We start from the raw sequence: 14,376 nt of genomic DNA, 5'->3' as shown, positions 1-14,376 counted from the left end.
CAGAAGCTGAAATAATGTTTCGTAAGGAATGTGATTGTAGGTGAGTGCATGTGAAGGACACACAACTTTTATTACTTCTCCATTTCTTATTTGAGAAAAAAGGGATAGTTGAAAAGTTGCTGCCCTTGTGTTTAAAAAGAAAATGAGTTAAAATCAGCTTTTATCTTAATATTAATGTGACCCGTGTGTTTCATCAGGACATACTTAGTTCTAGATATATTTTTAAACATTGAATTGTGTGACAAGTAGTTTATACATTCAGATATTCCATGGTGCAGCTCTTGTTTTCATATAAGAAATCGTAATATAACATAGCGAATTTGTTTGTAAACAACTTGAATATATGATACATCCATGATTTTGATTTGAGGCCCGTATTGTGTACAGTGAAATATTTCATTGAGGATTTATCTAAGTACTCCCTGATTAAGAAGGTAAATGCAACCATAATGAATTAATCCCTTCAACATATTAGTGTTGACAAGTAAAGCTAGTGACGGTGGTACAATCGAATCACCCTTCGGAGATCTCAAGGTTTTAGCAATGAACCGATTTCTGTTACTTAGGGACCAAGCCAGGAATCCTTCAAAACTTCTCCTGGTAGATGATCTGTTTTGAAACTTCTGATGTATGATTCTGGTTAAAACTGTGGAACCCTACGAAGAGTTTCCCGTAGAGGTAGGTCACCATGCTGAGTTTAAGCCTCACTGAAAATAAGAGATATGTTTTAGTTATGTGGGTGGCTTCTTGTTTGTTAAATATCACCTGGATGTCTTGGACACCACCGAAACCGTATTTAAATATGAATTTGTATTATATGAAAAGTTTTATACCCTTTCCTTTTACTTTTTTGGTTTTCTCTCCTCATCTTGTTTTAGAGTGACGTAACTGTTAGATAAACGTAAAAAGAATCTCTCTCTGTCTCTCTCATACTTAAAATTACTATTGTTTTTCCTCATCTAAATGTTAGCGATTTATAAGTTCCTTTATTCATTATTCTACAGCATGTTGTCTTATGTACACTGACACTTCTATCTTGAAAGTGATACTCAGAGATTGGTTTATTTAAGCAAGTTGTAACATTAGTAGTAATAAATCCTAAAGTTTAGTACGATCACACATATAAAACAATTAGATTTTGCAGTGATTGTAGAGTAACAACAATACGCGAAGCGAGTTTAATGTATAAAGCTTATCATTTTAAGTGTTATTTTATGCTTAAGAGTTCGGCCATACAATTGTACAGTACTACATTATTTACGTTGTTTCATTGGAAGATTTTTCCTGATAAATTCCCAATATGAAACTAAGAAAGTCATTGGAACTTCGTTTCTTAATACCAAATTTATGTTTAGTTAAAGCGTTGGTGAAACAAACTTTATTTACATAAGAATAAAAAAAAACGTGTTTAGTTATGGAAGTGGTAATCTCATAAGCGAAAAGTTAGTCTTTAAGATTTATAGTGTCATCTATCAAAACCACACGAATTTCATTTGTATAGTATTCATGGTACGCTGTGATCATCCTTCACAGATAACGTGTATTGTTATTTTCACTCTCACAGCTGAGCCAGATTGTGCAATCTTGAGAGAGAGAGAGAGAGAGAGAGAGAGAGTAGAGAGAGAGAGAGAGAGAGAGAGAGAGAGAGAGAGAGAGAGAGAGAGAGAGAGACAAAGCTTGTTACCTGCTGCTGATGCAGGTAAAAAAAGGTGATCACGACATCGAAGAAGGTCGGGGCAATATTGCTGGTGGCTTTGCAGACGTACGTCCCACGGTCTTTTAATGTCGCATCCCGGATGAGGAGGTCACCATTAGCTAGAACCTGACAAAAAAAAAAAAAAGTAATTTGGTTATCTTTACGATTGGCGAAAGCTTAATGGAAAAGAAAGTAAGATTAAGATTGCCGTAAGGTGAAATCTGTTAGATATGGAAGGTTTAATGGCAATACATTTGAATAAACTATCATTAGAATAATTGATAGAAAGTCTGGTTGTTGAAAGGAAGTATTTTCATGTATGACTAATTGACGGACAATCGAAGAGAATTCTGAACTTACATTACATGTAGACTAGAAGGAAGTAATTATATAAGTGTGTGTTTATGTCATGCAAGTATTTGAGAAGAGGAAATCAAGGTAAAAAGACTCGATAGAACGTGGAATAAACATAAAGGAAGGCATGGATACATGGATAAGGTCTTAAAAATTGGAACCCGTCATTATGTGTAAGGAGAGTGACTTTCTATTTAGAAAAAAACTAACATGAAATACAAAGAGGACTGATACACGAAGAGACAGATCTTCCTTAAGGAATTGTCAAAAGAGATGTCATTATTAAGCAAGGGTTGCATTTAAAAAGAAGACTTAAGATTGCAACTAACAATAACCTGTTGGAGAGCTAAAAGGGAAAGATCTTTTGTATTAGATAACGAAAAGCTTTTTTTTTTTTTTTTTCATCAAATCAGAAAATTTAAAATCTGGTAGATACTTCTGCTCAGAACACTATGGAAGAGCCAATTGAAACTATGTCAAGGAAAACAAGAGCTGATTTGAATAAATAGCCAAAACTAATTGATTTAACTATCATTAAAGAGCGGTATGATAAAACTTCTGTTGGTAAACAGGCAGATACCAATAAGAGAATCCTTTTTAGGAGTTTGAAAATATATTTTATAAAACATGATATATGTACAATAAAACTATCAAGTGACAAAAAAGTACGTTTGAAATTGGAGTTATAGTATTTATATTACCCATTCAACGTTTCTCAGATGTCATTTCTGATTTTCTTCCGATCAACGTTGAAGCGTTTGAAATAACTAAAATGTTTTTCAAGAAATTTATTTCATATACGACAATTTTACTGAAAATGAAAATGATTCATGCATGGTAATCATATATCGTCAGTAGCTAAGTGGATAATGTTGGAACTTGTTGAGTTCAGTCAGGAATCTGGGACAACCAATTATAATGATGGTTAATTTATCGAAACGATTTTCGTTGGTCGGTTACTAATATCCTAGATAGGAGCCATTCTAGCGAGACCCCACATCCTTATGAAGGATACGTGGCAAATTTATGTGTCCTGTTTTCTCTTTCGTTACAGAAATGTTTCCCTCTCATTTTAATTAAACTATATTTCTGTTAACTGATTTACTTAATCACCTGTAAAGGTACGGAAATGAACTGTGATTTTAAGGGTATAGCTTTTCGTGGCTCACAGGCCTTCGTTTGGCCCAAATTTTCTGCATAGATATGTTTGATGTTAATTTAATGAAAAATTATGTATTTCCACTGGAAGGGAAAGTATATAATTTAGAACCCCTTACCGTTGGAATGCTCCCCCCCCCCCCCCTCCACCACCACACCACACCACATCCCGGTTAGTCAGTGAACAATACGTGATGAAGCTACTTCTTATCCAATAAAGTCAGATACGACATCATTGACTTTATTATCGAATGAAATTATACGAATCCAGTTGTTAGGTCCTTTGACTGTCCAGACAGTATTACATTGGATCCCTCTTTTGGTTACGGCTCAATTCTCCATTGCCTACACATACACCGAATAGTCTGGCCTATTCTTTTTCACATTCTCCTCTGTCCTCATACAACTGTCAACCCTGAGATTACCAAACAATTCTATTTCACTCAAGGGAGGTTAACTACTGCTCTGTATGTGTTCAGTGGTTACTTTCCTCTTGTTAAAGGTAGAAGAGACTTTACCTATGGTAAGGGGCTCTTTTAGAAGGACATTCCTAAATCAAGCCATTGTTCTCTAGGTCTTCGGTAGTGCCCTAGCCTCAGTACCATGGTCTTACTCTGTCTTGGGTTAGAGTTCTCTTGCTCGAGTGACACACTATTCTATCTGATTTCTCTTCCTCTTGCTTGAAGTTTTTATAGTTTACACATGAAAGATCTATCTTACTGTTTTTACTTTTCTTAAGATATTTTAATTGTTCATTACTACTCTTGTACTTTATTTATTCCTTGTTTTCTTTTACTCATTGGCTTATTTTTCCTTGTTGGAGCCCCTGGGCTTTTAGCATTTTGATTTTCCAACTAGGGTTGTAGCTTAGCTAATAATAATAATAATAATAATAATAATAATAACGTTCCATTGAATCTTTTCACAGTTCTCTCTCTCTCTCCTCTCTCTCTCTCCTCTCTCTCTCTCTCTCTCTCTCTCTCTCCCCTTATCAGAGGATGCACATTCAAGGTAGAGGGCTGTTAAGAAGCTGTTAACCCTTAAACTCACCTGATACTTCTCCGAATTCTCGATGGGTTTATTCTGGAAACTCCACCGGAGTGTGTATTCCAGTCCCACAACGCGACAGGGCATCGACGACGCTCGATCCCCGTTAGGCCATGACGCGCTTGGCGTACTGATAAACCCTCGGGATGTACGCCATGATGTCGCGGCCGTAAGCGCACGTCCCGCCGGGCCTATGGTACTTGGCAGTAGCTGTTGGAAGCGACAGAAACATTTACATTATATATATATATATATATATATATATATTATATATATATATATATATATATATATATATATTATATACACGTATATATACATATATATACGTATATATATAAATATATATATACAGATATATTTATACACAGTATATACAGTATATATATACAGATATATATATACATATATATATATATATATATATATATATATATATATATATATATATATATATACTCAAATCTAATTTCTAATTCACTACATAATTCCATCACTATTCTAGAGTATGTAAACATTTTAGTGGCAATATTGAGACCTATAAAGAAATATTAGATAATTATTGTGTGCATAACATTGTATTATAAATTATATTAAAGACAGCACAAAATTCACATTTACTTTATAATCTTTTCAAAAGTTATTTGATAAGGGGAAATGCATCAGATAGCCAAGGTCACTGCCTCCCCCCCCCCCTATAGTAGTACAACTTACCGTTGCGAAATATATTGACTAACATCAAATAATCAAATGGTATTAGTACTTCATATTTATTTCTACTTTAAGGAATGTGACTTTTCTCATTACGATGCAAATTACAGAAATTAGTATTTCATACAAAGAATTAAACACATGACATGCTCAAATCGGATGTTATAGAAAAAAATATTGGAATTGTCAGTCTTTTTAACAAATATTTCGCATAGCAAACCAGTCTAAGTAGTACAAGAACTCCGAAAAGGTAACTTAACCTTACCTGTTATATTCAATTCGAAGAACCTGTTTTGAGTTCGCCCATTTGGTGTCTTGACTGATAACATGTAATCTCCCTGGAGGAATAGATAAGCATTCTTAGCTAAATTCTTATTAACATTTTATGATAATTCAAGCTAAATTCTTATTGACATTTTATGATAATTCAAGCTAAATTCTTATTAGCATTTTATGATCATTCAAGCTAAATTCTTATAGCATTTTATGATAATTCAAGCTAAATTCTTATAAGCATTTTATGATAATTCAAGCTAAATTCTTATTAGCATTTTATGATAATTCAAGCTAAATTCTTATTAGCATTTTATGATCATTCAAGCTAAATTCTTATTAGCATTTTATGATAATTCAAGCTAAATTCTTATTAGCATTTTATGATAATCCAAGCTAAATTCTTATTAGCATTTTATGATAATTCAAGCTAAATTCTTATTAACTTTTTATGATAATTCAAACTAAATTCTTTATAACATTTTTATGATAATACAGCATATACCCGTACAACTGTTCTCTCTCTCTCTCTCTCTCTCTCTCTCTCCTCTCTCTCTCTCTCTCTCTCTCTCTCTCTCTCTCTCTCTGACACAACAACACTCAATGTGTAAATTTTTACATAAAAAATACCAAATACGCGAAACAGATGTAGTGTAACACTGTAAACAAATTCAAGGATAAATTATACAAGATCAATTAAAAACTCAAAACAAACTAATTCGCTCTACCCAAGAGCAAATGGAGTGCCCGCTGATGGACAAAAAAGTCTTTGAGACATTTAAAATCCTTGAAACTCTCTCTCTCTCTCTCTCTCTCTCTCTCTCTCTCTCTCTCTCTCTCTCTCTCTCTCTCTCTCTCTCTCTCTCTCTCTCTCTCTCACCTTATCATCGGGGGATGCGCAGTCAAGGTAGATGATTGTTGAAATGTGGACAGTTGACCCAGGATTAAGATTAGGTGATGAGAGGGCATTCACCTTGACGTCATTAGTTGTCTCTTTGGCCAGTTCAGCCTGTTGGAAAAAATAGAAAATAACGTTATTATCAATATTATTATAATAATAATTGTTGTTATTATTACTATTATTATTATTATTATTATTATATTATAATTGTTGTTGTTGTTGTTATTATTATTATTATTATTATTATCATCATTATTATTATTATTATTCGATAGACACCGACTGGCGAAATCTAACCGAGGCTCTTTGCGTCAATAGGCGTAGGAGGACATGATAATGACAATGATTACTAGCTAAACTACAACTCTAGTTGAAAAGCAAGATGCTATAAGCCCAAGGGCTCCAGCAGGGGAAAATAGCCCAATGAAGAAAGGAAATAAGGAAATAATTAAATGACAAGAGCAGTAATTAAACAATTAAAATAATATGTTTAAAGAACAATGACAACATTAAAATAGATCTATCATAAATGAAATATAAAAAAAAGACTTACGTCAGCCTATTCAACATGAAAGCATTCTTTGCAAGTTTGAGGTACGTTCCTTATCATGATTACTACAAATATATAATCAGTATTGTGTGACACACGAAATAAACGATTATATGCTATAAACTATTTATTTTTGATATTGATTTATACATTTTTAAAATGCTCTATAAGGTCATATCTGTATTTTTGTAATAGAATAATTACGAAAATAATGTAAATTTATAAAATTATTTTTTTTTTATAGTAAAAGGAAAATGTATAGAATCCTCTAAAATATTTTAGTGTACAACGCAATTGTCAAAAATAATTACATTAAAGGGAGCTTTCAAGGGACTCATCAATAAAGAGCTGGTAAATATTTCACCTTTTGAACCAGAGGACTTGAGCTGAATTATTACGTTATCTGTACAGACGGTGTTGATATTAAGAATTATAATCATATGATACCGATAATTGTTAGACGAATTTTCATAACTGAGCATTAGAATGAGGAAGAAATAACATTAATAAATTGGAGAGACATGAAAATAACAAACATTTATGCGTCTGTCATGGTAAATAGATGGAATAACATTCCGCCCTCAATTGTACACTGTTGATTAAAAAAAAACCGTAATTTTAATCGGAAATTCTCCGTAAAAATATACTATTCTCAGTCGTATTTCAGTAAAATACAGCTGACCTTAATTATTAACCTACTTTGTTATTATCTTTTACGGGTTGGTAAAATATTTAACAGTGTAGCTTTGCTTTTCATTTTGATACGAGCAAGATTCCGTCCAGGCGTAGAGTAAATATACTCTTAGGACAACAACAGCAGAAGCAGACATACCAGGGTAATTAGTTCATTTAACATTTATGAGAAGCCAACTTATTCACAGTTGATGTTGCTACTTTAACGCATGTTTCGTCGTACACATATAAAATGAAGACTAAGTCCCATGGCTATTCTCTTATAGGTCCTTATTCATGTTCAATGTTTATACCTAGGTCAGGCTTTTAAACTAGTTGAAATTGGGGCTACTGTTTATTATCAGCTCATAAGATATAAACTTCTTAATATTCTCTTTATTTATTTAATCCATATCTAGGTTTTATTAGGGAACTTTTGAGATTCGAATATGTTTGAATCTTTAATCTGGTAACTTATAGGTCCCAGAATTTTATGCGGGTGTATATCAGTAACCACACACTTGAGTCGTCTGAGAAAATTTCAACATACGACAAAACTGAAGAACCTCAGAAAAAACATTGGAGGTTTTTACTTTTTAGATCGCTGCACTAAGTGCTAATTAAGGCTTCTGTCTCTATAGGCAGTCCATCATTAGAGACTATTCCATGGTCGTTTTTTAAGTAACGTGAGAACGAACAAGAAGTACAGAGTCTACATTCCAAGAGACTGAACCAGTTGAAGACAAAAGACTTGAAAGAACTCATAAATGGCAGAGGCAAAGATCAGGGAAATACCCTAGCTAGCATGACAATACCCTAGAAATTGGCCAAATATACATATGATCAGCCCCAAGCCTCCTCTCCACCCAAGCTAGGACCAGGGAGGGTTAGGCAATGGCTGCTGATGAATCAGCAGGTAGACCTGCACGCTTCACCAAACCCTCCATCCTTAGCTCACAAGGATGGTGAGGTTTATTATTATTATTATTATTATTATTATATTATTATTTATTAAATGCTAAGCTACATCCCAAGTTAGAAAAGCAGGATGCTATAAGTCCAGGGGCCCCAATAAGGAAAATAGCCCAATGAGGAAAAGAACAAGGAAAAATAAAATAAAATAATTTATGAATAGTAGCGACATTAAAATAAATATTTCCTATATAAACTATACATACTTTAACAAAACAAGAGGAAGAGAAACTAGATGGAACAGTGTGCCCGAGTGTACCCTCAAGCAAGAATCTCTCGAGATACACAAAATCGAATGTCTGGAGAACAAAACTCACCTGCAGGAATCTGTGATACTCTTGGTTTCCCTTATACCAGGTGAGAACGGTTCCCGTTGGTACGAAGACCTCGCACTCCAGGATGGAATCTTGCGTTGAATAAAGGATCGTGTACTTAGGCGAGCAGTTGCCTCCCCATATAATTTTCTCCCCGTCGTCCTCATTTCCTGAAGACTCTGCAAGGTTGAAGTCAAGTGGTCAGGTCGTTCTCATGGTTGAAGCAATAATTGATTAAAGGATCAAATTATTTTGGTTTTTGTTTGATTTGAATTTTTTTTTATATATTTTGAATTTTGGTTTTTGGTTATAATTTGAAATTTTCTTTGATATAATAGGCTGTTGGGAAATGAAGCGTTAAGTGGTTAGTTAATGTAATAAATTGTTTACCTTTTACTGTTACTGCCATTAACGCTTCTGTTACCAAATCTACCACCTGATATTATTATTATTATTATTATTATTATTATTATTATTATTATTGTTATTATTATTATTGTTATTATTTTTATTATTATTATTACCGTATTATTATCATTATTATTATTATTATAATGGAAAATCCCATTACTCATAAAAAATTAAACTAGCCATTTGAGTACTGCAAATCCAAAGTCAGACAGCGTCTTAGACGAAAACTACCCAAACCAGTATACAGCAGTAATTAAAATCGTAGTTAAATGATATTGACAAATATTCTTACTTTTTTCAGGTTTATCCTTGTGCTGATGATGCCCGGGATACCGGTGATTCTGTAAAGAGATGTCAACTGATGTAGAAAGTCAATCAAAACAAGATTATTTGATGCGAAGAGGTCAACCAGACAGTCAAAATAAGGTAAGGTAATATGAAAATACAATTAAAATAAGGTCCAAATTCTAGATAATGTGCTTATTAACTGTATCATCAATCACCAAGGGTAATTTTCATAATCTGTTATTAATCACCAGGGGTCACCTTCACAACAGTTATTAATCACCAGGGATCATTGTCACAATAGTTATTAATCACCGGGGGTCACTTTTACAACAGTTATCAATTAGCAGTTACCAATTTCACAACAGTTATCAATCACCAGGGGTAACTTTCACAGCAATTATAAATCACCATGGGTAACTTTGACAACGATTATCAATCACCAGGCATCACTTTCACAACAGTTATTAATCACCAAGGGTTACTTTCACAACAGGTATCAGTCACCAGAGATCACTTTCACAAGTTATTAATCACCAGAGGTCACTTTTAGAACAGTTATCAATCACTGGCAGTCTCTTTCACAATACTTATCAATTACCAGAGGTCACTTTACCACCGGTTATCAATCATCAGAGGTCACTTTCACAAAAAGTTATCAATCACCAGAGGTCACTTTCACAATAGTTATCAATCATCAGAGGTCACTTTCACAAAAAGTTATCAATCACCAGAGGTCACTTTCACAACAATTATCAATCACAGGGGGTCACTTTCATAGCAGTTATCAATCACCAGAGGTAACATTCACAACAGTTATCAATCACCAGAGGTTACTTTCACAACAATTATCAATCACCAAGGGTAACTTTCACAACAGTTATCAATCACCAGATGTCACTTTCACAAGTTTTCAGTAACCAGAGGTCATTTCACAACAACTATCAATTACCAGAGGTCACCTTCACCAGTTATCAATCACCAAAGTAACTTTCACAACAATTATCAATCACCGTAGGTCATTTCTCAACAGTTAATAATCACCATGGATCACTTTCACTACATTTATCAATCACCAGGAGTAATTTTCAGAACAATTACCAATCACCAAGGGTCACTTTCACAACAGTTATCAATCACCGGGGGTCACTTCACAACAGCTATCAATCACCAGATGTCACATTCACAACAGTTATCAATCACCTGAGGTTACTTTCACAACAGTTATCAATCACCAGATGTCACTTTCACAAGTTTTCAATAACCAGAGGTCATTTCACAACAACTATCAATCACCAGAGGTCACTTTCACAAGTTATCAATCACCAAAGTCACTTTCACAACAATTATCAATCACCGTAGGTCATTTCTCAACAGTTAATAATCACCATGGATCACTTTCACAACATTTATCAATCACCAGGAGTAATTTTCAGAACAATTACCAATCACCATGGGTCACTTTCACAAGTTATCAATCACAGGGGGTCACTTCACAACAGTTATCAATCACCAGAGGTCACATTCACAATAGCTATCAATCACCTGAGGTTACTTTCACAACAGTTATCAATCACCAATGTCACTTTCACAAGTTTTCAATAACGAGAGGTCATTTTACAACAACTATCAATCACCAGAGGTCACTTTCACAAGTTATCAATCACCAAAGTCACTTTCATAACAATTATCAATCACCGTAGGTAATTTCTTATCAGTTATCAATCACCATGGATCACTTTCACAACATTTATCAATCACCAGGAGTAATTTTCAGAACAATTACCAATCACCAGGGGTCACTTTCACAACAGTTATCAATCACCAGGGGTCATTTTCACAACAGATGTATTTTGACTTTTTTTTGTCAATGTTTTGAGTTGCGTTATGTAACTGGAATTTCATTTTCAGTTCTCCTTTCAAACTTACAAATAAACCCTGACTACTACTCTTAAGTTTATATATATATATATATATATATATATATATATATATATATATATATATATATATATATATATATATATATATATATATTATATATATATATATATATATATATATAGTAAATGTATTGTTCATGAAACATTGAGGTTCAAAATGTTTATATCTTTTTTATATTGCAAGGACAAAGGGCACTAAAGTTAGTGAAATGCAAAATTGATTAGCTAATAGATAGCTAAGTGATTAAATCGATAGATAAAATAATATAAATAATTAATGTATAGAATAGTTATATCCTGAATTGGCTTCATTCATTTTGAAATACAATCTCAAATATCATTATTTTCACAAAACTGAAAATGAAGAAGGAGAAATGTAGAAAAAATAAAGCCTGTTAAAAGAAAAAAGAAATAAAGGTGAACAGTGAATAAGAAAAATCGAGAAATAGTTCGATACTGATAAAGGTTTAGGAAAAGGATCATATACAAGAACTAATGACTTCAAGTGTACGTTTGGAGAATTAAAGGGAAATGTAATATATTCATACGTAGAATAAAGAAAATAGCGGATGACACAGATTTAGATAGAGTAAATAGTTGTATATTAGGAAAAAACAGTGCAATAGTTAGAGTTAGACCATTAAATTTTTCAAGATTAGGCTAGACTTCAATCAGCTTGTATAAATGCCCCCCCCCCAAAAAAAAAAAAAAAAAAAAAAGAATTGATTAATTGCAATATGACAAAAGCATTCAGTATATAAATAAGTATTGAATAGATAACTAATATAGTTTTAATATAACTTACCTGCGGAAGTGAAGTTACACACTGCAGAAGCGCCAAAAGTATTCCAACCAGGATGTATTTTCCCATGTTTCTATTGATCTGAAAGAACGACACAGGCGAATCAGGTTAAGAAATGTCTTATAAATACAACGAAAGTGTTTAAAAGGCGATCGTTAGTCAGTGAAAAAAAAACTCAGGAGGGAATAGATAGATTTAAAAAACACCGAGATAAAGAAAAAAAAATAAAAGAGATTAAACGGCAGTCATCCCATTGAAGGACGTCGCTTCGATTTCAGCTTACTGTAGCAATAATTGATAAGAATGTGACCTTATTTCTGTATAGTTTGCACATTAACAAGTAATACCTACGTCTATAAATATCAAAAGCATAAAATAATTTTTTGCATAAGAGATAAAGGACAACATTACGCCTTTCAAACATCCGAAGGTTTTCAGTCAGAAATATGTTGCATAACTATAAATAGATGTTATTTACTCGCGCAAAACTGCTTCTCGCTTACGTTTAGTTATTGAAGGGAAAAAGCTTGATGAATTACATCATCCGTACACTTGAAAATATTCAGAACTATCCTAAAATACAACTGGTCCTTGATATATACATGATCTAAATTTGAATATAAATGGATGCCATTTACTCACACAAAACTGCATCTCGTATACGTTTAGTTAGATGAAGGAAAAAGACTTGATGAATTATAGCATCCGTACACTTGCAAATATTCAGAACTAGGCTAAAATACAACTGGTCCTTGATATATACATGATCTAAATTTGAATATAAATTGATGCTATTTACTCACAGAAAACTGCATCTCGCATACGTTTAGTTAGATGAAGGAAAAAGACTTAAATTACAGCATCCGTGCACTTGCAAATATTCATAACTATCCTATAATACAAATATATGAATAGATTCTATTTACTCACACAAAACTGCATCTCACATACATTTAGTTGGATGTGAACAAAGGCTTGGCAAGTTACATCATCCTTACTTTGCAAATATTCAGAATTATCGTATAATATAAACAATTGGTCATTGATTCATACATGATCTAAATACCTCTTCACTAGTCTACTGTTATGTCATACAAATAAGTGCGATTACTGTTATATTTTGTACATTCGCAGATTTTTGCAGTTATTATAAAGCAATCAGTATTAAGTTAAATGATGCATACATCTTCAATCTGCTACTTTTTGCACACACAGGTTAAATATTTTTTTTATAATAACATATACGTTTGAAGCCTGCAAGTTTTGCACACTTTCAGTTGCAAGATTTAAAAATGTATGGTGATATATACGTCTCACTCACCTGTAATTTTACACATGTATAATTATACATACATCGTAGCGCACATAAATTTTGTATTTTCCTATTGGTAGCCTATACATCTTGTACACTTACATTGATTTACACACATATATCTGCACAAAATGAAATGTTATATATAACAAAAAAAAAAAATCCATGGGTGCAGTTTTTACGGACTCCTTGTTGCAAATTCAAAAATAGATTGCTAATGTAATGCACACCTGCAATATTTCCAACCCATAGCCTGCGCTAAAACTCCAATCTGCACGAATCACACCGCAAGAACACATCCTTCTTCTTCTTCTTATATTACTACTACTGTACAGAAGAACAAATGAAGGCGTTCAGGGGACCTGTCACCGCTGACTCGGACATTTATTTTTGGGATTCGTCAGCATTTGATTACTGAGAGAGAGAGAGAGAGAGAGAGAGAGAGAGAGAGAGAGAGAGAGAGAGAGAGAGAGAGAGTGAGCAATAAATCTGTTCTCTTGTGGAAAGTGGAAATCAGAGAGAAATGCTCACCAGTCACCCGATTTTTTTGGAATTAAGACGATTAATAATTCCAGTTGAATGAAAAAGACTTATTATTTTCGTTCATATGGAGACCGAGTCATTAGTTGAGCGCTCGAGAAAGCCTTGGCTCTTTCATGCTGACTAACAGACATACAGACGAACTACTGCAAGTAACAGTCTGTATTCAGAAGACTGTAACAGAAAAAAATTAAATTATCAACCTTCTTTGTGATTTCGTATTTTTTAAGTTTTAATTCTTGGAGGCAGTAGCTCATCGTGTCTGTATGCTCAATGCTCAATGTATATAACCATGCAAAAAGCTAAGGAATGGTTCCGTACGTAACCTACTTTACCCTGAAGAAATTTATTCCGTACGAATATTAACGTGCGAACTTTATCCATACGAAATTGTACGAGGACGAAAATATTTAACGAATATTTACTCGACGAACA

At 33.2% G+C, this 14,376-nt stretch overlaps 1 protein-coding gene across 1 annotated transcript in view; it reads right to left on the bottom strand.

Annotated features, from left to right (window-relative positions):
* Positions 1-13,744, bottom strand: part of ImpL2 (Ecdysone-inducible gene L2) — a 13,945-nt gene extending 201 nt beyond the window's left edge. The window contains 10 exon segments of the mRNA XM_068374773.1: positions 1-707; positions 1,685-1,822; positions 4,259-4,342; positions 4,344-4,465; positions 5,232-5,304; positions 6,120-6,248; positions 8,652-8,827; positions 9,352-9,400; positions 12,093-12,170; positions 13,632-13,744. The exon segment at positions 1-707 is cut by the window's left edge and continues 201 nt beyond it. Of these exon segments, the coding sequence (XP_068230874.1) occupies positions 705-707; positions 1,685-1,822; positions 4,259-4,342; positions 4,344-4,465; positions 5,232-5,304; positions 6,120-6,248; positions 8,652-8,827; positions 9,352-9,400; positions 12,093-12,170; positions 13,632-13,700 (921 nt within the window). The 5' untranslated portion in view covers positions 13,701-13,744 and the 3' untranslated portion in view covers positions 1-704.
* Positions 13,745-14,376: the final 632 nt, after the last annotated feature.

Source organism: Palaemon carinicauda, chromosome 6, assembly GCF_036898095.1.
Source record: "Palaemon carinicauda isolate YSFRI2023 chromosome 6, ASM3689809v2, whole genome shotgun sequence".
Taxonomy (NCBI): Eukaryota; Metazoa; Arthropoda; class Malacostraca; order Decapoda; family Palaemonidae; genus Palaemon; species Palaemon carinicauda.
The sequence above is the reverse complement of the archived record's forward strand: the minus strand, read 5'-3'. Positions and strand labels throughout refer to the sequence as shown.